Source organism: Berghia stephanieae, chromosome 10, assembly GCF_034508935.2.
Source record: "Berghia stephanieae isolate SIO BIC M18660-M18661 chromosome 10, UCSD_Bste_1.3, whole genome shotgun sequence".
Taxonomy (NCBI): domain Eukaryota; kingdom Metazoa; phylum Mollusca; class Gastropoda; order Nudibranchia; family Aeolidiidae; genus Berghia; species Berghia stephanieae.
The window spans coordinates 33,402,611-33,427,688 of NC_088369.1; the positions used below are offsets into that span (position 1 = coordinate 33,402,611).

The 25,078-nt window shown below is 35.7% G+C and overlaps 1 protein-coding gene across 5 annotated transcripts in view; it reads left to right on the forward strand.

The window, feature by feature from the left end:
- The first annotated feature begins 3,781 nt into the window (after positions 1 to 3,781).
- The window catches only part of LOC144981006 (UDP-glucose:glycoprotein glucosyltransferase 1-like), a 60,600-nt gene continuing 39,303 nt past the window's right edge, over positions 3,782 to 25,078 (forward strand). Inside the window, exons 1-8 of one of the 5 annotated variants that reach the window (XM_078929057.1) lie at positions 3,782 to 3,851; positions 9,535 to 9,688; positions 17,298 to 17,383; positions 18,084 to 18,214; positions 18,552 to 18,664; positions 20,433 to 20,613; positions 21,122 to 21,218; positions 24,465 to 24,540. In XM_078929057.1, the coding sequence (XP_078785183.1) occupies positions 9,549 to 9,688; positions 17,298 to 17,383; positions 18,084 to 18,214; positions 18,552 to 18,664; positions 20,433 to 20,613; positions 21,122 to 21,218; positions 24,465 to 24,540 (824 nt within the window). In that variant the 5' untranslated portion in view covers positions 3,782 to 3,851; positions 9,535 to 9,548. Of the gene's footprint in view, positions 3,852 to 3,880; positions 3,903 to 4,037; positions 4,227 to 9,534; positions 9,689 to 17,297; positions 17,384 to 18,083; positions 18,215 to 18,551; positions 18,665 to 20,432; positions 20,614 to 21,121; positions 21,219 to 24,464; positions 24,541 to 25,078 lie in introns of those variants that run through there. The other 4 variants (XM_078929054.1, XM_078929055.1, XM_078929059.1 and 1 more) reach the window with 4 other exon arrangements.

The window sequence follows — 25,078 nt, forward strand, 5'->3', positions numbered from 1 at the left end:
TCTTCTTAAAACAATTGTAATAGCGCCCTAGCCTCTCGTCCAACATGTTGAGAGTTGCTGTTAGCTTGTAAAGAACTAGCACATTTAAGGGAATATTGCGCTCAATGAAGGCGAAGTTCTTTTTAAAAAATATAATTGACCAGCCTCTTGTCCAATTTTTATATGCGACCCCGCTTGTCTTCTTTCCCCTATATCTCTTTTCCAATCTGCTTCTATCTTTGTCTTGGAATGAGAACTTGGTTTTGTCCTGGCCCTTGCCGAAGTCTTTGGCGGGGAGGGAAACAGTCAAATGTATAGTTATTGTTTTGGGAGATTTTTTTCATTGTAAATCATCTCTCTTGTTGTTTTGAATTTATAATGTAAACATTTGAGTGTGTTCTTTTTAGGGGGACCTGTGCTTGTGTCAGGATGAGACCTTTAGGTGATCTCAAACTAAGTACACCGATGGTGTGCTCTACACATGTTCCCTATTTGAACTAACTCCCCTTTATCTTACTTATTCTTGGGTGCTTTAATTGTAATTTTATAACTTTTTATTATCCCATTTTCTTCCTTTTTACTGGCGCTAATATAACCTAAATTAATGTGTTGCAAGTGTCTGAAAACCCTTAAAAACAAAAACAACAAAACAAAAATCTGACTTCCTTTTTCTTTACACCAAGATCGTACAGCAGCACGGCCGTATACTTTAGACGGACATAGACAACAGCCTTCACGTCTTTGTCGTTTTCATAGTGGTTTCCTCTGAGATACTCCTTCTTTAATTTATGGAATAAGAAGAAGTCTGAAGGTGCAGAATAAGGTGCTATCCATTTTCATCAGTGCTGTTTGAGTCTGTTGAGTCGTGTGGGTTCGAGCGTGATCGTGTTGCATTAGCGCATTTTTCTGGGGTCGCACTCTTTTCAGTCGGGCTCTGTTTTTTCCAGCGTGGCAACACATTGATCGGAATTCACTGTTATGCCCTGTTCCAAAAATTCGATTTGAACACCTTCAAAGTCCCAGGAAATCGTAATAAGCACTTTTATAGCTGACGCCACAACTTTGAACGTTTTTTTTTTTTTGTTCAATGAGAGTTCTTTTGTCGGTATTCCATTTACTGGAGCTTGCTCTCGACTCGTCTCCAGTGACTATTTGCTGAATAAAGGCATTACCTTTGTCTTTATACCTTTTTATAGAGTTTGGAGCAACTTGTTTCTCGTTGTTCTTTCATGTCATTTGTAAACATTCGTGGGCCCATCTGTCAGACACTTTTCTGTATCCACGGATCACGATGTGGTGTACCCTTTACTTTGAAATTCCAACTTAATTCGCAATACCAGTATGTCTCACACGCCGATTTGCCAAAATCATGTTTTCGACTTCAGTTTGATTACTGACGTTTGAGTTCCAAGTACTTCAGGGTCTCCCACAACGAGTTTGATATTGACAATAATAATAATAATAATAATAATAATAATAATAATAATAATAATAATAATAATAATAATAATAATAATAATAACAATAATAATAATAATAATAATAATAATAATAATAATAATAATAATAATAATAATAATAATAATAATAATAATAATAATAATAATAATAATAATAATAATAATAATAATAAAGATAATCTTGGTGAGGTCTTTTGACCATCCATGTTGGGCAGTGCGTCTTTTATCCCCATATATCTGTTTTCTGTTGCCTTTTGTCCTTGTCTTGGAATCTGGGCGGGGTGAGAGGGAAACAGTCAAATGTATAGTTATAGTTTTGGGAGATGATATTGTTTTCCCTTGTCAACCATCTCTCTGTTATGTACTATTACACTTTTTATTTTGAATATACTAATGCGTTGTTAACATTTACGTGTAATCCTCTTTGTGGTATCCTGTGCTTGTGTCCGGATAGACTTTTAGGTGATCTCAAACTAAGTGCTCTTGGAATCAACATCTATTCCATATTTGAACTATTCCACTTTGACTTATTTTATCGTATGCTTTCAAAGGTAAATCTATATTTTTTTTTTGTCTATCTCATTTTCTTCCTTTCTACCAGCCATGCAATTAGCTAAATGTGTTGCAAGCGACGTAAAACCCTTAACAACAATAATCAATCTTCGGTGCTTTTAACTTCAATTAAAAAAACCGTTTCTCCATCATTTTCATGGTTGAGGTCTTTCGACTTTTCCAGATGGGTGGAGAGGTCACTGGGTCTTCTATGCCCCTTTATCGGTCTCCCCCTATCCACGTTGCTCTCTGTTTTGTTCTCGATGGGCATTGTTCATTTTAACCTAGTCCTGACAGGATCCTTAGTTCTCTCTCTCTCTCTCTCTCTCTCTCTCTCTCTCTCTCTCTCTCTCTCTCTCTCTCTCTCTCTCTCTCTCTCACTCTCTCTCTCTCTCTCTCTCTCTCTCTCTCTCTCTCTCTCTCTCTCTCTCTCTCTCTCTCTCAACTTAATTTGAAATAGGGAATTCCCAGTATGTTTCTTTTTCGTTTTCCTATCTGTTTTTTTCTCACATTTTCTTTTAAGTGAATGGTTTGCATACACGCTAGTTTGCGTCACAGATCAAGAACATTAATGTAGCATGTCTTTCATATTCCTACGCCTGTGATTTATCTTCGAAAACTTGGAATAGACCAAGTTTATCTTTTGATAAACCATGGTACCTATCGTCATTTCATAAAACACTGTTTTCATGATTCACACAGCATGATTCTGTCATTGTTAAATCAAAGGGATGGAATTCCGAAATGTCGAAAGTAATTCTATCCACTCACACACATCACACTTGATAATGGGTATCTTTGATCATCAGTAATAAAAACTGAACAGCGAGTTCAAAGTGCCTCACTCTTTGTGTCTTCTTATTGATATGCGCGATGTTTTGTAAAATCAAAGAGCATTGTTGGTCATCCCCGTTCCCGGGGTGATTAATTTAATTGGGCAACGTGGTCTTCAAGAATTAAAGTGGGGTGGGCTTAGATAGATTTACAGACAGACAGATAAATTAATAGGAGATAGATAGGTAGATAAATGGATGGAAGGTCAAAGGGATAGATAGATAGATCCGTGTAAACAAGTCCCGCTCTTGTCTATTCTCGGTTTCCATATCATCTCCTTATCGCTCTATGTCTTCTTCTTCTTCCTCTTCTTCTTCTTCTTCTTCTTCTTCTTCTTCTTCTTCTTCTTCTTCTTCTTCTTCTTCTTCTTCTTCTTCTTCTTCTTCTTCTTCTCTCTCTCTCTCCGCTCCCTCTCTCCTTCCCTTACACATACAAACACACACACACACACACACTCACACAAGCACACACACGCATTTTACCTATAATGTTTTAAACAAAATCTAATGTAATATAACATATTTCCTTTTCTTGTTTACCTGAAAAAGGTCAAAGGCGGAAACATCGTTTACTTTGTGTTGTATCTTTTATAAGATTCATTTTTACTCCCTTTGTACACATTTTATCGAATTATTTAGGCACATACAGCCTAGTTCAAATCTAAGTGATCATGTTCAGAGGAAAATGGAAAGCGCCCCTAGTTTCACATCAAGAAATATGGCGGCGATCGACTTCTCTTTTCCCCCTGTTGTCCCATTTACTCCTTCATTATTCTGTGGCTTACAGAAGTGCTTTTTAAAAAAAAAAAATACAAACGAAGTACTTTGGAAACAAGGATCAATTGCCAACTTAGAAATACAGTTATAAACCTTTGATGACGACAATTTTATTTTCAAGTACTTGACTCATTTTTTAAAACTTAAGTGCGAATATCGTCCAATGTATCGTCAACACTTGGCCGGCCATATTCACCCCGAGACAGTTGTATGGCTGCGTCCATGGTTTTCATACGTTGTAAATAATCCGGTAATTTGGCTCTCGTAATATCTCTCAATTCTCAGATTGTTTAGCCTAAACGTAACTTAATAACCGCTTTCGGTTTATATTATCATTTATTTCTAACGGTTGATATTCTTTCCCGAGTTGGATGTGAAGTGTTATTCTTACTTTACTGACACAATCTCTGTCTGTCTTTAGACTCTTGAGACAGTCAGTCAGCAGAGTATGTGAATTGAGGTGAAATTGATCCATGAAAGAGGAAGAAAATTCGGGAGCCTTTCCACACTACCATCCCCTCCACGTTGTTGGTCACATTGAATTGAAGTTTTATTTATCCAAAGAAAGAATCTTTCTAGACTTTTTATTTCTGCAGCTCAGAACTGGGCTTTGACCTCCCATTGTGTAGGTAGTTGCATGAAAATTTGAGATTGCAGCAATTGTTTTCAAAATAGTCTCATGCTATTCTGCAAGAAATACACTTTTCAATGGTACCAAAATTATGACAATGTGACAATTAGAACCAAAGTTACGGGATTATTAGTCCGCAAAAGTGGACCAAAATACTTAATATAATTTAAGAGGAAAAAAGAAACTAAAACTGTGACCAGAGAGCAACCGAAAAGCGGGGGAAATGGAAAATCACGGTTATTTGGGGTGGAATACATATAAAACCATATATCAAAATGATCGCAAAGGAAAGACGAAGCAAATTTTTAAAAAATTAAATGATTATTATGCAATATTATGCAACGTCATGCAATTACATAACCCTAGAAAATGAAAAAAAAAGACGCGAGGAACGGATAATAACTTTAAAAACAGATTTGAGGGTGGTCTTCTTCCAGAGCATGCTTACAATACTATGGCTATGATTAATTTTGAACACAAAAATTGTTAAAACAAGAGGAAAGGAGCGTAAACGTATGAATTTAGACACTAAAGTTGTGTCCTTGGGGAAGGCACTTAATATTTGGCATTGGCAAATGAGCAACAGACGAAAGATGACTGGTATTCGGAGAGAAGAAAAAAAAAACAAAAAAACAATGAACAGGGCTAGAAATAAAGTTGAACAAGTGTCAGTAAATGCAACTTGCAAATGTACTGCCCAATGTTTTTGCATCCTTGGACAAGACATTTGGGCACCAACAGTACTCGGGAGAAACAAGCTTGCCGCTTTATATATGCAAACATGGTCAGTGATAAAAATGCAAAATTAAAAACAAGAACTACATAAGAGTGGTAGAGAAAACTTAACCTGAAAATGCAAAATTGAATATTACGTAACATATTACATAATAACAAACAATAAGCCGATAAATACCGACACTTTGCAAACTTTCTGCAACATAGGCATGTCATATATCAAACTGAACATCTCGAAGAGATGTATCATATGACTAACTATTAAACTACATTAAAATTGAAATGAACTTTAGAAAATTTGATAATTGCTTTGCATTCAACATCACTAAGAGAACAGATTAAAGGGTACTCACGTACTGACTCGCTTAAATCCATAAGATGGCTGATATGTGGCAAAAGACAGAAGACAACAAAATCTAGGCACTCTGGGTTGTTGGCTGCATGGAATGTAGACACAGGCAATATCCAGGTAATGATACTGAATAAATACATCGAAGTCCAAGCAATGATACAGAAGTAGTTGGGGGAGACTGACGATCGAATTCATGTTGTTACCTCAATTTCATATTTAAAATACAAGGCAGATTATTGGAGCTGGAGGAGGCAGTCGACGGGAGTTGGAGGTGGCAGACAATCAAATTCATGTCGTTATTTCAGTCTCATATTTAAAAATACAAGACAGACGACTGGAGTTAGAGGCGGCAGACGACTGGAGTTGGAGGTGGCAGACAATCAAATTCATGTTGTTATTTCAATTTCATATTTAAAAATACAAGGCGAATTATTGGAGCTGGAGGAGGCAGATGACGGGAGTTGGAGGTGGCAGACAATCAAATTCATGTTGTTATTTCAATCTCATATTTAGAAATACAAGGCAGATTATTGGAGCTGGAGGCGGCAGACGACGGGAGTTGGAGGTGGCAGACAATCAAATTCATGTTGTTATTACAATTTCATATATTCAAAAATACAAGGCAGATTATAGGAGCTGGAGGTGGCAGACAATCAAATTCATGTTGTTATTTCAATCTCATATTTAAAAATACAAGACAGATGACTGGAGTTCGAGACGGCAGACGACTGGAGTTGGAGGTGGCAGACAATCAAATTCATGTTGTTATTTCAATCTCATATTTAAAAATACAAGACAGACGACTGGAGTTCGAGGCGGCAGACGACTGGAGTTGGAGGTGGCAGACAATCAAATTCATGTTGTTATGTCAATTTCATATTTAAAAATACAAGGCAGATTATTGGAGCTGGAGGAGGCAGACAATCAAATTCATGTTGTTATTTCAATCTCATATTTAAAAATACAAGACAGACGACAGGAGTTAGAGGCGGCAGACGACGGGAGTTGGAGGTGGCAGACAATCAAATTCATGTTGTTATTTCAATTTCATATATAAAAATACAAGGCAGATTATTGGAGCTGGAGGAGGCAGACGACTGGAGTTGGAGGTGGCAGACAATCAAATTCATGTTGTTATTTCAATCTCATATTTAAAAATACAAGACAGACGACTGGAGTTCGAGGCGGCAGACGACGGGAGTTGGAGGTGGCAGACAATCAAATTCATATTGTTATTTCAATTTCATATTTAAAAATACAAGGCAGGAAATGAAACATGAAAATGTGGTGTCATAATGAACGTCTGACTCTGAAAACAAAAAAAGTACTTCGATTATGATTAAATCAACAAAATTAAAAGTTATATAATAATTTTTGTTGTGGTAAAGAGTAAAGTAATGAATGAAATATACTTGAATTGGCTCTATCATGCTATTCTGTATTATTTGTATTGAAATTAACCACATTAAATTAAACCAACACACTTAACCTGCAGAACAAACAAAAATAAAAGATAAAAAATAATATCAGTGGAACATAATTTTTAGTTGTCCGGTATCATCCCAGTTAAAAAGTCATTTCAGTTTCAACATTCATTCATAAAATAAAACTAAAATTATGGATGGGACTATTTTCAGTCTTTTTACAGCAATTATTTAGCTTGAAATTATTTATACAAGTCACAAAAGCAAACGCAGTCGATAGTTTACAGACTGCACTGTACACAGGAGACTCGGGGATACATCGAGAGGCAATCCTGGTTGGCCGTCGCCAACTTCATGAACACGCATCGTATTTAAAGTCACTAAAAGACGCTTTCGCCAGCATCAATCACCACCAAAATTCACACAAATAGAGAAAAATGGTTGGCGAATAATATAACATTAATTAAAAATAGGTAATATAATGAAAAATGTATTTAAAATGAAGTTAAAACTTACCAAATTTTCAAACAGCTGGCATCTGAACAAAGAATGAACGGATTAAAAATCTGAAAACGCCGCCTGATGCGCTGGCTTCTCCTCTTTAAAATGAGACCGGAAGTGACGAAATTAGTGCACAGGAAGCGATTCCACGGCAATGGAAGTAAAACTATGTTCACCGGTAAACACAATTTTCACTCCAGAGCCGTAACATCGATATCGGGGCTCGATCAGCGGCTCAGCCACGGGCGATGCGACTACCTACATTGTGGGCAGGAGGTCCCTTGCTGTGCCTTCTATTACTATCTATTACCTTATAATTATAACTTATAAAAGTTTTCCAAGTTCTTTTCTGTCTTTGTCTTTTAATTGGATTAGTTGGTTTCGTCCTGGCCCTTGCAGGAGTCCTTAGCTGAAAGGGAAAAAGTCAAGTGTTTAGTATTAGTTTTGGGAGATGGTTTTGTTTTTCTTTCTAAATCATCTCTCTGTTATGTATTGTTGGTTTATGTTTTCTGTTTTGGGATATTCTGTCAAAGTTTGGGTGTATTCCATTTTGTGGGATCCTGTGTTGGTGTCTGGATGAGACTTTTAGGTGATCTCAAACTGAGTACAGTGATAGTATGCTCTTGGAATCTACACCTGTTCCCTACTTGAACCTTTCCCCTTTGTTTTTCTTTTTCTCATGTCCTTTTAATTGTAATTCCAGAATTTATTCAATGATTATTACATTTTTTACCTTTTTACTGCACTGAAACTGAAATGACCTAAACTATATGTTTCAAGCACTGTAAAACTCTTAAAAACAAAACAAACAAGGACATGGTCCCTGCCAATCAGATGTATTTTACAGATGTATTGTTAGCCAGGTGCTTTATGTTTCCAAAGAAAAGCGAATCAATTGAGAACTATGTTAGATTTGATGTCTCAAATAAAGACTGTCATTATCCGCAAACCTGTCAATAATCACAGGTCATTATTTATAGACCTTTGCCAGATAGCTTTTATACAAAATGCCAAACTAGTCATGGAAAAAAGCTAAAATAATCATAAAAAATGCCAGTGGTAATTTGTGTACCAAATCAGTAAAAAATCAAGTGTGATATTTTAAATTAAAGGAGTGTAAACAATGCTAATACAGTGCTGAACGGATATATCGGCAACAGTTTCGACATGACATCAGTCCCCGTTTTATTAGCTATATAACATTAGTAAATAAAAGTCGCATATATCAACACATTAAGTTTACCACAAGACGGGTATATATCGACATTATAAACCTCGATACCGGCAATAATTTGTCGTTTAAGATATTATGCAGTGAAGTACATCACAACAGCCAATGACAATGCAGAGACATCCCGCTGTGATGTAAAATAACAACCAAAGAAAATGCGAGATTATTGTCCAATTACATCCCATCATTGATCAATTTGGATTATTATGTTATATTACAATGGATTTTTTAATTTTTTGAATTTTCTAATTTTTTGAATTTTCTCATTTGTTTCCCTTATATTTCTTGGGATAATTGATATCTTGACATTTTATTTACTGTGGTCCCAATGATGACGATATATCCGTCCTCGACTGCATGTCAAAACCATTTTTTCCATAAAAAGCCCAAGTTCAATAACTATACTATTAGTAAATACGTATACCTGACTTGCTCACCTGCCACAACAGACCACATCAGAGCATTGTTGCCCAGTGTCAAGCCTTGCTGATGGTCCATTATGAGATCAGTGGATAGTTTGACAGATTCTAGCCATACAATACTAGTACTGCCGTAACCACATGACGCCATTTATGTCTCCAGACAATGCATTGCATACATATAGGTACTGTTGCTGGACAATGAATGCATACATTGACTGTAACCACACCTCCAACCCATTGCATCATTCCATGAGTTGTATTGCCAGTAGATGCTGTTCTATGATGGTTTCCACCATGCTTAAATCACTTCACAATGCTTCATTTATCTCCATCAAGCCATAAGGAATCTTTCCCACCAAGAAGTCATCCTTTTTCAAACTAGTACCTTTAGAGTAAAATTGTTAATTCTTATAGCCTACAATCCTAAACATAAGTTTTATGAAAAGTAGTGTTTCTTTGGATTGGACCCTAATCTTATTACGCATTTTTACTCTCCTCCAGATCTTAGAAACTGATGTACTAACGCACTACTGAATGTAGGTTTTGAATAATAAAAAAGACATCAATGAGAAAATTGTGTGACATGGCATGCCAAAGGTTATGAATCACAAAAGTAATTTTCTGATTTTATTTTCAGGTGCTGTGTTCAACATGTCTTGCCGGGTCTGTGTCCCTTTTGTCTTCCTTTTGCTGATATTAATGTCCTTGAACACAGCAAATGCCAAGCAGAAGCCAATCAACATTGCCTTATCTGGCAAATGGAAGTCAACTTCTCTATTATTAGAAACAAGGTAGCTTTATATTACTATATGAATAATTGCAATGTATTCAAAAAGTTCATCTCTTTGTTAAATTCTTAGCATTAAATATCTTGTCAATAATATCTGTTGAGAATTTTTATCTCTTTTCCGAAATTAGATCCGCTTGATTGTAAATATTATCTTCAAGATTTACTTCTCAGGTGAAATTAAAAACAAAATGCTTTTCGTGGCCCAGCACTAGTTAGCTGAGTAGCTAACTTTTACCTCCGGGCATGGTCTCATGTGTAGAAGTCAACAATCTGAATATTCTAAATTATTTTTAAAATGTTTTATCAACATATATTTACAGGCCTCGAAGTGGGCCGGGAAAACCGGGAAAAGCCGGGAACTTTATTTTGAAATTTCCCGACCGGGAAAAGCCGGGAAAATCGGTGAAAATTGTCTGGGGCCGGGAAAAAGCCGTGAGAAAAATTTAGGTGAACAACAACCCAACATGTATTCTTCCGCGTAATCATTACCCAACCTGCGAACGATCGACTAGAGCATGGCAGCAGCCTCTTATTAGCCACTCCCACGCCTCGTTCTGAAAAAAGTCCGCGAAATTAAAGGGGAGGCAAGAGAAAATCAGCTGATCGTTAAAATAGTAACAGAAAAGTGGAGGTGCTCGGCAATGAATGCAAGAAAGACATTTAAAACGCCGTAAAAATGTTTAAAAATCACCTAATGTTATAATTACCATCCATAACAACCTGTCAAATTCACATATGTAAGATGTCAAGCCAAAATTAATAATAAAATAATAAAGAACACGATTGACCGGTGGTCCGTTGACTACACATGCATACGAGTACCAGAAATATTTTGTAAACAATGTAACACAATATAATGTGTAAGTTTCAAAGCAAATGCAACCACAAATAACATCAAAGAACAATGTGGGACTACTGTTTTAATTTCATAAAACCAAACGTATATTTTCTGCCCCCGATATTGAACGTGTAGTTAGTATGTATCGTACAAACAACATTCGTTTAGACAGGTAGTCGGGATTCTAGCGCCAGTTTTATTTGGGCAACCATGATTGGGATTTCACTCAATGCACTTATTATTATTAATTATTATTATTATTATTATTATTATTATTATTATTATTATTATTATTATTATTATTATTATTATTATCATATAATAATAATAATAATAATAATAATAATAATAATAATAATAATAATAATAAGCAGTTGAAAGGATATAGTCTTTGGTGTATAAGTGCATATGTACAATATTTCTTATAATAAATGCTTCAAAACAAAACAAAACTAAAAAAAATAAATAAAGAATAAATGAATAAAAATATCTATTTGGGCATTTACTTACATTAATAGTCTTGAAAATCACAATCACAATCCATGAAAATTAAATATCCCAAAATCCGAAAAAGACATGAATTTAATCCAAAATCCAACACAGGAATGTATTTTAATAGGAGACAGATATCCTATTAAAACCATAGCATTACTTGCAAACAACAATACCCCACTCTGTGTTTAACGGGCTTGTGGCCGTCACATTGTAAATTGTGGCCGCATTAGGGTAATCGGTGTCCTAAAGACTGACATACTGACATACAATCAATGAGAACTATAAAGAATCCATTCTAGAATTCAACTACAAACTGAAAAGCATGATAAATATCACTCTCTCAAATAATTTCCTTTGCTCAGGTTCACTCACACTCTCCTTTATTGCAAAACATTGATAAGTGAGATAAAGTTTGTATTTCAATTATAAACTTAATCACATAACCTAAATGATGGAGAATAAAAACAGCTAATTATAAAAATAATTCACAGATCAAATTATCTATTTGAACTCCGCATATTTAGCTTAATTGCTCATTGACCATATATTTTTTAAATGGCATTGTTTCATTTAAACAAGACCATGACGCTTATGCCTGGACCGGGTATTCACAAATTCTGCTTTTGTGTTCCACTTTTCGAATCGAATATATCTCTATCTTATCCGTTTATTTGCAAATTTTCTGCACTTTATAAATAAGACCATAACGCTTATGTCTGGACCGGTTGTTCGCAAATTCTGCCTTTGTGTTCCACTGTTCGATTAGAATTAATCTCTATTTTTTCCGTTTATTTGCAAAGTTTCTGCACTTTATAAATAAGACCATAGCGCTTATGTCTGGACCGGGCATTCGCAAATTCTGCTTTTGTGTTCCACTTTTCGAATCGAATTAATATCTAGTCTATCCGTTTATTTGCAAAGTTTCTGCATTTTATTAATAAGACCATAACGCTTATGTCTGGACCGGGCATTCGCAAATTCTGCTTTTGTGTTCCACTTTTCGAATCGAATTAATCTCTATTTTATCCGTTTATTTGCAAAGTTTCTAGATTTTATAAATAAGACCATAACGCTTATGTCTGGACCGGTTGTTCGCAGATTCTGCCTTTGTGTTCCACTGTTCGATTAGAATTAATCTGTTTTTTTCCGTTTATTTGCAAAGTTTCTGCACTTTATAAATAAGACCATAGCGCTTATGTCTGGACCGGGCATTCGCAAATTCTGCTTTTGTGTTCCACTTTTCGAATCGAATTAATCTCTATTTTATCCGTCTATTTGCAAAGATTCTGTACTTTATAAATAGGACTATGACGCTTATGTCTGGACTGGGTATTCGCAAATTTTCCTTTTGTGTTCCACTTTTCGAATCGAAATAACATCTAGTCTATCCGTTTATTTGCAAAGTTTCTGCACTCTATAAATAAGACCATAACGCTTATGTCTGGACCGGGCATTCGCAGATTCTGCTTTTGTGTTCCACTTTTCGAATCGAATGAATCTCTATCTTATCCGTTTATTTGCAAAGTTTCTGCACTTTATAAATAAGACCATAGCGCTTATGTCTGGACCGGGCATTCGCAAATTCTGCTTTTGTGTTCCACTTTTCGAATCGAATGAATCTCTATCTTATCCGTTTATTTGCAAAGTTTCTGCACTTTATAAATAAGACCATAACGCTTATGTCTGGACCGGGCATTCGCAAATTCTGCTTTTGTGTTCCACTTTTCGAATCGAATGAATCTCTATCTTATCCGTTTATTTGCAAAGTTTCTGCACTTTATAAATAAGACCATAACGCTTATGTCTGGACCGGGCATTCGCAAATTCTGCTTTTGTGTTCCACTTTTCGAATTGAATGAATCTCTATCTTGTCCGTTTATTTTCAAAGTTTATAGATTTTATAAATAAGACCATAACACTTATGTCTGGACCGGGCATTCGCAAATTCTGCTTTTGTGTTCCACTTTTCGAATCGAATTAATCTCTATTTTATCCGTTTATTTGCAAAGATTCTGCACTTTATAAATAAGACCATGACGCTTATGTCTGGACCGGGTATTCGCAAATTCTCCTTTTGTGTTTCACTTTTCGAATCGAATTAATATCTAGTCTATCGGTTTATTTGCAAAGTTTCTGCATTTTATAAATAATAATAATTGTTCAAAATTTTACTTTACACCCGATATTACAAGTACAAGTGAGCCAGGTGAAGAAGATTGTCAAACAGTGTGACAGATGAAATAGGAAGAGAGAGAGAGAGGGAGAGAGAGAGAGAGGGAGAGAGAGAAGAGAGAGAGAGAGAGAGAGAGAGAGGGCAAGAGAGAGAGAGAGAGGGTAAGAGAGAGAGAGAGATATTCGTTTTTTGTTCAAAATCTCTCTCTCTCTCTATCTCTCATTGCACAAGGTTGTGCTATTTACTACTATTTATCAAGAACAGCCAAGCTGGCAACCCAGTCTCTGTATAAACTAAGCAAGATGGCAACAGGGACCTCGCTCCTTATCCAATGCCGAAGCTTTAGTTTGAGTCAAACGGTTTTGTTAAAAAAACCCACCCAAAATAAGTTCGTGTCGTAAGTGATGGAAGTTGAAGTCGGCTTATTATAAAATCGTTTTTATGGTCTGTTTGGATTACCCTTTTTAAATAGAAAAAGTGAATATATCATAATCATAAACTTGAAGAATAGGCAAGCTAAATGAAATTTAAATTGACTGATTAAATGAGTACGCGAGGCTGAGTTGCGAACGACTACTGTGTTCCGACATTCCGATCCCAGTGTCATTCATGTTCACCGTACTGTGTTACTGTCTACACACTACACTGCATTGTTAGTGACTGGTCATGTCTTTTTTGTTTGTATGTTTTACGCAAGCTTAATAAAAATTAAATTGACTGATTAAATGAATACGTGAGGCAGAGTTGCGAACGACTCATGGGTTCCGACATTCCGATCCCAGTGTCAGTCATGTTCACCGTACTGTGTTACTGTCTACACACTACACGGCATTGTTAGTGACTGGTCATGCCTGTTTTGTTTGTATGTTTCTTTTAATATGGGTCAATTTACAAAGAATAATAATAGAAATGTTCAAAACAAAAACTAGATTCACTATTACGTGCCTGTAATGAAGTGCTTTCCACAAACCGTGAGCGAGAATGATGGTGGAGGTAATGGCAACCATGTGGGTTTGTTATTGTTTCCTACCTCCGTCAACCCGCGCATCCGGTTGCGCACCCACGCTGATTCTGACCAATGGTTTCCTCACACTACAAGGCCCTATGTTATGACGATCGACCCAATCAGCAAAGTCCGGTCCGCATTCGTAGAGTACACAGACTTTTACCATGTTTCCTGTGCATGACGTAATTATAGTGGTTTAGAGTCATCGCTGAAACACTGGAAAACGGCAATGGGATAGTTGCGTCAGTTGTTGAATAAATTATCCAGGCACGGTTGATAAGTAAAAAAACCAAATTATGTTGTAGTTACATTTGAAACAAACAAAGTATATCACTGATCTCGTCTCATTGAGATATAAAGAATGATATAAAAATCAAGAAAATCGGCCGATAAATAAAAAAGTTGCTTAAAAAATCGAAAATAAACAAAAGCAATTTTTAAAATCGAATTTATTCGTAAAACAGTTGGTTTTCAACCGATTTTTCTGAAACAAGGACCAATGTTCTTCTTTTTTCAAGCCGATTTCAACAATGTGACTTTCAAATTCCTCAGAATTATATTTTTACTTTTAGATTTTAGCTTTTAGGCCTACTCAAAAAGGTGTTATATTCCTTGCCACTTGCACAACAATAGCGTAATACATCGACGGCGAGAAGCGTCTTTGTTTCAGCCAATAGCCTGTGATTGGTCGATGACTTAAAGACGCTTGATTCACTCAGTCGACTCATCATTGTCGACAAGACAAGAGTGCTAGAAACACACATCCCTCCCTCATCTTAGTAGTGTGTGTGTGAGTGTGTGTTTTTTTTTTTGTTTTTTTTTGTGTGTTTTTTGACTTGGTCATGAATGCGATTGTTAGCTAAGCTAAGAAAGACGGTCGACGTCCTTGGGCTACTTTAATTAATTTTAGTGACTTGTTATTCAATTATTTGGAGATGGCAGATTAAGGTCGTTTACTCATTGTAATTTGTACTAAGTTTGTTTTGTCTGTCTCTAGATTAACTAGCTTTATTTCATTCATGTGCAATTCAATAAGTAGGCCACAAGTCTTTGGACGCTACTTTCTCTCTCATAGTAATATTCAAATGTCTTTTTCTCTCTATTGATTTCTCTTCTCTTTGTCTCTTTTCTCCCCATTTCTCTCTCTCCTCTCTCTCCTCTCTCTCTCTCTCTCCTCTCTCTCTCTCTCTCTCTCTCTCTCTCTCTCTCTCTCTCCTCTATCTGTCTCTCTCTTTTTTAAAATATTTTTTTTGCATGTTGTAGGAGGCCTAGACTTTACAGGAATACGTCTTAGTATTAATAGCCAGAGTCAATATATTTCTTTCTCTCAGTCTCAGCCACTCTCTTTTTCACTCACATTCTCTCTCTCTCTCTCTTCTCTCTCTCTCTCTCTCTCTCTCTCTCTCTCTCTCTCTCTCTCTCTCTCTCTCTCTCTTCTCTCTCTCTCTCTCTCTCTTTTTTTTTTTTATTTTCCTTTTTTTCCCCCACGGATGGTGTAGGCTTAGATACTGGATGGCTTGTTATAGTAATAATATACTAATCTGATCCACTTCCCTCCTTTTCTATCTCTCTCTCTCTCTCTCCTCTCTCTCTCTCTCTCTCTCTCCTTCTTTCTCCTCTTCCCTTCTCTCTCTCTTCTCTCTCTTCTCTCCTCTCTTCCTCTCTCTCTCTCTCTTCGTCTCTCTCTCTCTTCTCTCTCTCTCTCTCTATCTTCTACTCCAAAATTTTTTTTGCATGTTGTAGGAGGCCTAGACTTTACAGGAATACGTCTTAGTATTAATAGCCAGAGTCAATATATTTCTTTCTCTCAGTCTCAGCCACTCTCTTTTTCACTCACATCTCTCTCTCTCTCTCTCTCTCTCTCTCTCTCTCTCTCTCTCTCTCTCTCTCTCTCTCTCTCTCTCTCTCTCTCTCTCTCTCTCTCTCTCTCTCTTTTTTTTTTTATTTTTTATTTTCCTTTTTTTTCCCCACGGATGGTGTAGGCTTAGATACTGGATGGCTTGTTATAGTAATATGTACTACGAGTCAATAATTTCCCCCTCTTTTCTGATTCTCTCTCTCTCTCTCTCTCTCTCTCTCTCTCTATCTATCTATCTCTCTCTCTCTATCTATCTATCTCTCTCTCTCTCTCTCTCTTTTTTTTTTATTTTCCTTTTTTTTCCCCACAGATGGTGTAGGCTTAGATACTGGATGGCTTGTTAGTAATATGTACTACGAGTCAATAATTTCCCCCTCTTTTCTGATTCTCTCTCTCTCTCTCTCTCCTTCTCTCTCTCTCTCTCTCTCTCTCTCTCTCTCTCTCTCTCTCTCTCTCTCTCTCTTTTTTTATTTTCCTTTTTTTTCCCCACGGATGGTGTAGGCTTAGATACTGGATGGCTGGTTATAGTAATATGTACTACGAGTCAATAATTTCCCCCTCTTTTCTGATTCTCTCTCTCTCTCTCTCTCTCTCTCTCTATATATATATATATATATATATATATATATATATATATATATATATATATATATATATATATATATATATAGGTAGTGGTAACTGGTCTAGAATTGATGAATATGCTTGAAAATTACTACCTTAAAATTTTCCCTAGAGCCTGGAAAAAACCAGGAAAAAAACCGGGAAAAAGCAGGGAAAAATATTTTCCTGAATCACTTCTAGGCCTGTATTTATCATTATTAAAACAAGAACCAAATTGACAAATAAGAAGTAAAGATTAAAGATTTAAAACCAAATAATAAAAAAGTCAGAAAGTTCTTGAGAAATAGAGTATCTAAAAGTATCGACTTGACAGCCAAAATATTCAAGTACTTATTAAGGCTGGCTATCTTAGTAATTACTGGTCGACTAATGTCCAGCCAAACAGTGTTGTCTCTTTGAATAAATATTGTAATATTACCTTGCAGGCGTCATGTGTCTCATCCTTCATGTGTTGTGTTGCTGTTAGATAGGGACCCTTTGTAAAGCGTATGAGCATGGTAGTGGATATTGCGCTACATAATGCACGGGTTAAAAAAAATTAAACTAAATTGTCAATTTGAATTATTACGTTATATTACAATGGATTTTATCATTTGTTGAATATTTTTTTTTTCAGTGAATTTTTTGCTAAAGATTCCAACAACCTTTTTTGGCGATTTGTGGACCATGTTGCTGACCAGGGCCATGATTATTTTGAACTTGGTAAATAGACGAGACAAATACATTGCAACTAAAAGGATAGTTACTTTTATTACCATTTAAGCTATAAGATGAATGAATCCATACGATATTTAAAGAAAAGGATTCATAATGGAATCTGGTTAGCTTTAAAATGTTTTGAAAAAGTAAAGTGACTCCACATTTGAAAGAGATATTGGGATTGCTCTGTGGCAGGACAATGCCCTGTGTCAACAGTATAACATAGTGTGATCAGTTTCTTTCCACATCACCTTTACTTGCCAGATCTAAATATGCACAGTTGCACATTTATCCTGGATGAACAAGTTGATGGTGAAAAATATACTGGTTTACAAGCGATCAAACTTAGTCAGTTAACAATGGGAGGAGGGTTGCTTGTATCACCGCAACTTGCAGAAGAAAGCATTTTCATTGATGAGATTGAATTGTAATTTTTAAAAACTATTCTGACATTTTTGGGATTCATTTTTTAAAAACTCTCAATGAAAATAAATACTATATTATGCTTTTTAAAATGAGAGATAAATTTTAGATTAGGGATTGCTTTTAATTTTTCCTCAATTCAACAGCAATTAATTGTGACTATTTTTATCATATTATTAGCACTTATGTTGGGCTCTTTTAATACGTTTGTAAAATGATTTGTATAATTATCAAATTTAAAAAAATCTTATCCTCTCTTTCTGTTTATTTTTCTCCACAGCTTCAGATGAAGTCAAGTACATGTTTATACAGAAATATGCAGGGGATGTACTTTCTCCATTAGAGCTCAGCTTTCTTAAATTTTCCCTCTCTCTTAGGGCTTACTCACCAGCAATTCAAATGTTCCAACAGGTAACATCGCTGTGATCTTTTTATAATTGGTAGGACCCAGAATGCTATATGAAAGGGTCGTTGAAAATAATTTTACATAAAATATGTCTGCTTATATTAAAAACTCTAAAAATTGCTTGTAAATTTGGTTTACAGCTTCTCATTATAAACATTATTACATTTTCAATTATTTTTAAACGTTTTGATGAATTTTATATTGAGTTGTGTAAATATGGATAATTTACTCAGCATTTTGATAGAAAAGTTGACATTTTAGATGTAAAGTACTTATATTCATGAAATATTGTCCCCTAAGCTGGGATTTGAATTTATATTAATAGATTGATTTCTATCACAGCTTGCTGAGCAGATTCCAGCCACAAACAGCTGCTCTACTTTCATTGAAGTGAATGGAGCTTACTCATGTGACACCAATGCTTTGTCTGAATTACTGACAACATCAGTTTCAAGGTAAGTAATATATTTTTGTTATGTCCTAACGTTTGCTTTTATGCAGTCATTTTATTAAGGGCACTGATGTTTACATCTAGGTCTGTGGTGAGTTATTCCATGTGTGTTTTTAGTTAGTTACTGGCGTCTACATCTATCTCAAATGGCCTGTTTGGAGAACAAGCAAAGAATTCTGGGTATTGATCATTGTGAATTAAAAAAAAAAAAAGAGCTTTTATATAGCGCAATATCCACTAAATGTGCTCAAAGCGCTTTACAGGGGGCCCCTGGCTAACAGCAACATTTAACATTTAGGACGGGACATGATGCCTGTTAGGTGATGTTACAATTTTTTCGGACAGAGACGACGCTGTTAACTGCCAGATACTCATTTTACACCTGTGTACAGTGAGAGAATGTGAGTAAAGAGTCTTCTCCAAGGAATCAACTATGCGCTGAGCGAGGCTCGAACCCTGGACCTTCCAATCCGAAAGCAAGTGTCATACCACTAGACCACATAGCTGCACAATTAGTTGAAATTAGTTGAAATGCATGATATAAATGTTAACATTTATTTGTCTTACTCTTGACCAACTTCGTTGTAATTCTGTTCTGTCAAAACGGCTGTGTTTTTTTTTCCCAACCACCGGGCTTTTAGTTCATTACAACAAGAGATGAAGTGAGTAGAAAAATGCCAGAAGACAATAGAGAATAAAAAATTTTCGTGGCGGTGATGGGGTTTGAACCTGCGACCTTATTGGTACGACAACTCCGCCTGGCCGGTGAGAGCGTGACTCTACTGTATGAGCTATCTACGAACCCATTAAAAATTCGTATCAAACTCAGAGCTCTCTCTCACCGACTACTGGAGACCGCAGGTCCAACACACAACCACCGCGAGTTAGCAGGCCAGCCATTAAGCTTAATAGCCAATATTCTCAACACAAACATATAACATAGAAACAATTGAGACATTGAGTATGCTCCGGTATATGAGGTGAATTCTTAATTCAGAAAAGTGAGTGGAGCAGGTACTTATGTTGGTAACAACAAGAGATGAAGTGAGTAGAAAAGTGCCAGAAGACAATAGAGAATAAAACATTTTCGCGGCGGTGATGGGGTTTGAACCTGCGACCTTATTGGTACAACAACTCCACCTGGCCAGTGAGAGTGTGACTCTACACTATAAGCTATCCATAAACCCGTTAAAAATTCGTATCAAACTCAGGTCATTCATTACTAGAGCTCTCTCTCACCGACTACTGGAGGCCGCGGGTCCAACACACAACGTCCGCGAAGTTAGCAGGCCAGCAATTAAGCTTAATAATTCCTTTGTCTTTAATCATAATTTCTTTATTCAAGCGTTTGTTTTTGACTTTATATTTGTGATGATATGACTCTTTAAGGTGGCCCGTCAGGGACTCACAACGATTCCAGTTGATTGAGTTATTCCAAACTAAAAATAACAGCACTCATACCAGATCCCGCAGTCATGAGTTAAAGCTCATCTCAACGCGTTTTTTTCAAGCTCCATCCGAATACGGATATCAAAAATATTAATGGTCAAATTAAATTTCACAGAGAAATTGAAAAAAATCAAATTGAAGGCTTAGCACGTCCATTTGTGCTCACCACACTCACAGTCGTTATTATCTTTGATTCATGGAGCTTTATTGACAAGACAAGAACGCAGTACAGGAGAGTCATTACTTTTCTTTGTTTCGTGTCTTTTAAAGATATTATATTGTACAGTATTTCTATATTTATTGGTATTAAATCCTAAATCCAGATCTCCAGCCCCAATATACAAATTTGATCACATCTATCCTGGAAAGTCCAGTGGAAAAAAAACTACAGTGGTTATTCTGTATACAGAGCTTGGGACAAATGAATTCAAAGAGTTTCATCCTGCCTTAGCCCAGCTTGCAAAAGTGGGAGAGATAACCTACTGCATCAGACATTTTGTTAAGGTTGGACTTTTATTATTGTTATGAGTATTATTGTTAATATGGTAATTGCTATTATTATTATTATTATGATGATGATTATTATTATTATTATTATTATTATTATTATTATTATTATTATTATTTGTCAAACTTATTATTATTGATATATTATTGTTTTTGTTATTAATATTTTTATTACCATTATTTTTATAATTATCACTTTACTTACCAGTGTATTGTTTCTTGTAAACTGCAGAAAAGGTGTGCGCAGCTCTATTTGGTTTTGCTTTACAAATTAAAAAAAAATTTATGAATTATGATTTTTTTTTGAGTAGATGGATCTCATGAAAATTTTCTAGGATGATTTTGTAAGTAGACTAAGTACAAATCACAATCCTATGCTCAATCCAATACTTCAAATCAAGGGAAGCAAGCAATTCACTAGTGTGCTGAAATTGTAGCATTTAGGATTTTAAACAACTAAAAACCAAATAATTTAATAGCACTTTTATCCAATTTCTTTCCCCAGAACATGAATCCTAAAAATGTGAGACTGGCGGGTTATGGGGTGGAACTGGCTATCAAGAGTACGGAATACAAGGCAAAGGATGACACCAAAGTAGAAGGTGGTGTAAAAATAAACACTCTATTTTAATTCTCTTTCTTTCCCCCCCTTTTTTGACCAGTTGACTCTTAATACGGCAACCGTTGGGAATACAGATGGTTCCGCCATGCACAAAAACGGCAACCATCTGGATAGCTGATTGTCCATTTAACCTTAGTATTTGTTTCATTATTATTAGTATCCGAGTTATATAAAATCTTGGTGACGCTAAAAACAAAAGTTGAATTCATTTCTCATTCAGTAGAGCTTGGTTTCCCTCCTTTTGAGTGCGGTGATAGTTTTCTGAGCCGTGTTTACTTTTTTTCTAACTTATGTTTTGATGTTGATGATGTTGCTATGACAATGGCTGACCAGGATAGTAGTGAGCGAGTAAGAAGAACCCTAAACGTTTTACTTTAGATTTTGTAATGGACAACTTTGATGACAGTGACTTTGAATATTAAGACAATGATGGTAACAGTGAATCTAGTAAATCAGATAGTGATTTCAGTGACAAAGACATTGATGATAGTGATAGTCCAGTTATCAGTGCGAGCAATGACAATGGTAACACACCAGGACCTTCAGTAGGTAGTGTTGTAAAACAAAGGAAAATTAATCACAACCATGGTCTATGGTTCAACGCTGCATTTTCACCTGGGCAGGAGTTATCAATCGATGAAATGATAATAGGATTCAAAGGTTGATTTAATTACAAACAGTTTAACAGTGCCAAGCCAAGTAAATATCTCATCAAGTGCTTTGGTTTGGTAGATTCAAAATATGGATATGTTTTGAATTTTTTCGGATACTTTGGTTCGCAAACCTCTTATTCTCCAGACACTGATCAAGACAGCGGACATACAATAAAATCTTTTGACACTTTATTATCTTTGGTTGGAAGTGGTCATCACATATTTGCAGATCGCTTTTACACAACAAAGAATTGTAAGCCACCTAAATATGAAGCATCATTATTACATAGGTACCCTGTAGATTAAAAGAAAAGGATTTCCATTGGATCTGAAAACAGTCCGTTTAGGATTCATGGAATCCCGCAGCTGGATTATGAAAGAAAAATCCATACTTGTGACAGCATTTCAATATAAAAAGGCCAAATAGCCAGTCCTTGTTGTATCAATTAATTCCTGTATTTCAAATGTTGAAGTGAAAGGCCGACCAAAACCAGCTGTGATAAATTCATATAACCAGTCCATGAATGGCTGTGATAAAGTAGATCAAATGTTGGCTTATTATGGTCACCACAAAAGGCGCTCTTGCAAATGGTGAAATAAACTATTTTTTGGGGAAATGGACATATGCATCATAAATTAATAAATGCCTTTATAATTTTCAAGAAGACTCGCACACAGCAACTGCCAAAATGATTTCGATTGAATATAAAAGAACAATTGTGCATGCTCGCCGCAGAAAATAATGATTCAGACAAAAAGCGAATGGTATTGCCACCGAAGGAAGGGAACCCAGTTGCTCAATTTTCAGGGACTCATTTGATTAGTTTCACAGGAAAAGAAAGAGTATGTAAGGTGTGCGCCAAGTCTCCATCCAAAAGAGTGTTTCGAGAAATATCACTCATCATCTTTCAAAAAGAATGAATATAACTTGAGCTTTTATATAGCGCAATATCCACTAAACGTGCTCAAAGCGCTTTACAAGGGGTCCCTGGTCAACAGCAACACATAACATGTAGGACGAGTCATGACGCCTGTCAGGCGATATTACAAATTTTTGGGACAGAGACGACGCTGTTAACGGCCAGGTACTCATTTTACACCTGAGTACGGTGAGAGAATGTGAGTAAAGAGCCTTCTCCAAGGACTTAACTATGCGCCGGGCGAGGCTCGAACCCAGGACCTTCCGATCCGAAAGCGAGTGTCATATCACTAGACCACATAGCCGCACATAACTATATTATTAATACATTTTATAGTCCAGTTGACCGTTGCACATAATTTAGAATCTTAAAACTATTTTTTTTCATGTGAATTTAGAGTTTAGGGGGTCATTTTATGTAAATAGTTGTGGAAAACATGTTTGACTGTGATTAGTCTAATCAGCTGCTGCTGAATTTCTCTTTTTTGGAAAAAAAAAAAAGTAAAAATACAAAATCAAGCATAATTTAGCAACTAGTGGTCATTTTGGGTCACTTCAAAATTTATTTTGCTCATATTGGATTTTTATACAATATTCTTGCCTTGGATTACCCCTTGATGTTGCTAAAGTGGGAAAATATAAAGGTAAGATGAAGAAGTTTAATCCTAAAAATACAATCTTTTTTAGAAACATGGGGCTTACATTATAATTCTTCAATTTGCACGCATGAAATGTTAAAAATAAACTCTATATTATTATTGTCCGTCCATTTTCCTTTAATTTGCTATATAACATGCCACATATCCTAAAATAATAAATATGTAAGAGGCTTATTTTACTGATCTGGGGACTAGGAAAAAACTTCTCCATCAAATGGCCTGCCGTTTCTTGGGAAAATTGCCCTACCGTGGGAAGAGTTAATGTAAGCACACGTCTGAATTGGATTCTGGTTTTGAGATATTTTGAAGTGCAAAATATCCGTTTTCAGTGATAATGATCTGTTTCATTTAAACTACTAACACTTTAAAAAATATGGTTGGTATAATACATCTCAATAACATAATGTTTTTTTCCCCCCTCTGAATAATGTCAAATGAACTATTATTTTCACATAATGGTAAACATCTTATTTAGAAAGCTTGACTAGATGTGGCATTAAAATCTTGAATTTCCTAATGGCTCTCTTCCACATGAAAATCCTAATGTAGGCCTTCAGAGCCACTAGGCCCATGGAGCTGGAGTTTATTCCGGTTTTCCTAGCATGAAAGCAATTGGTTGCTACTCTTTGGATAGTACACTTGAATATCTCAAAGTACTTTTCACCAGACTGATCAGACCCAGCTCATATATCACTGCTGGGTGAACAGTGTGTTTATGGGGAGGGGGGGGGGGGGGGGGGGGGGGGGGCAATGGAAAAATATCTCGACTTTACCTGGGATCAATCAGTCCATTTGCATTTGAAGCAAGTGCTCTCCCAACTGAGATATTGGGATCAACAAAGTCTCAATGTGCACAGAATTTAAATCATTAAACTTAAGGCACATTGAAGATCATTTGTTATTGTGCAATTGATTTTACTTGGGTAAATCTTCAAAAGTTATTATTTCTTTATCTTGTGTGATAATAATGCTTATGGAGACACCAATATTTTCAGGTGATTCACAAGGAGAATCTGGAGATGATGACGATGATGGAGAAGAAGTCGATGGAATTGTCTTCTCAAAATTAAGGTGAATAAATAGATGAATGAATAAATGTAATTTATAGAGCATCAGTCTACTCTGAACATGTTCAATGGCACTTTACAAGACATAGTTAACATGAGAATTTTAAGTAGATTGAATGTTACTAATGTAGATGATCTATTAAGTTATGCTGATACTAATGGAATTTGAAGAATGTGGTTTAGAAATATTAAGCACTTGAGAAAATTTCAGATTGAGGTGCTGTAAAATAAAATGCACATTCTGAGAATTTCATTTTAGACATTCTTCTTTCCAAAGTAACGTAGTGTGTCGTGAGGAGTGGAGAGCCTGGGTGACCTGTACTCTATCTGATCTCAATACAATTAGGTATTGTGGTGCTAAGCCATGAATACATTTGAAGATTATACAGGCCATCTTGAACTCAACTCACCTCTCGATAGGCAACCATTGTTTCATGTGTAATATTTTCTCTATTGTTTGTCCCTTTAATCATTCTTGCAGCTTTGTTTTGGGAGTTGAATAATTTTTTGTTTGTTCATCATTACCTTTCTCTTCAGCCTCA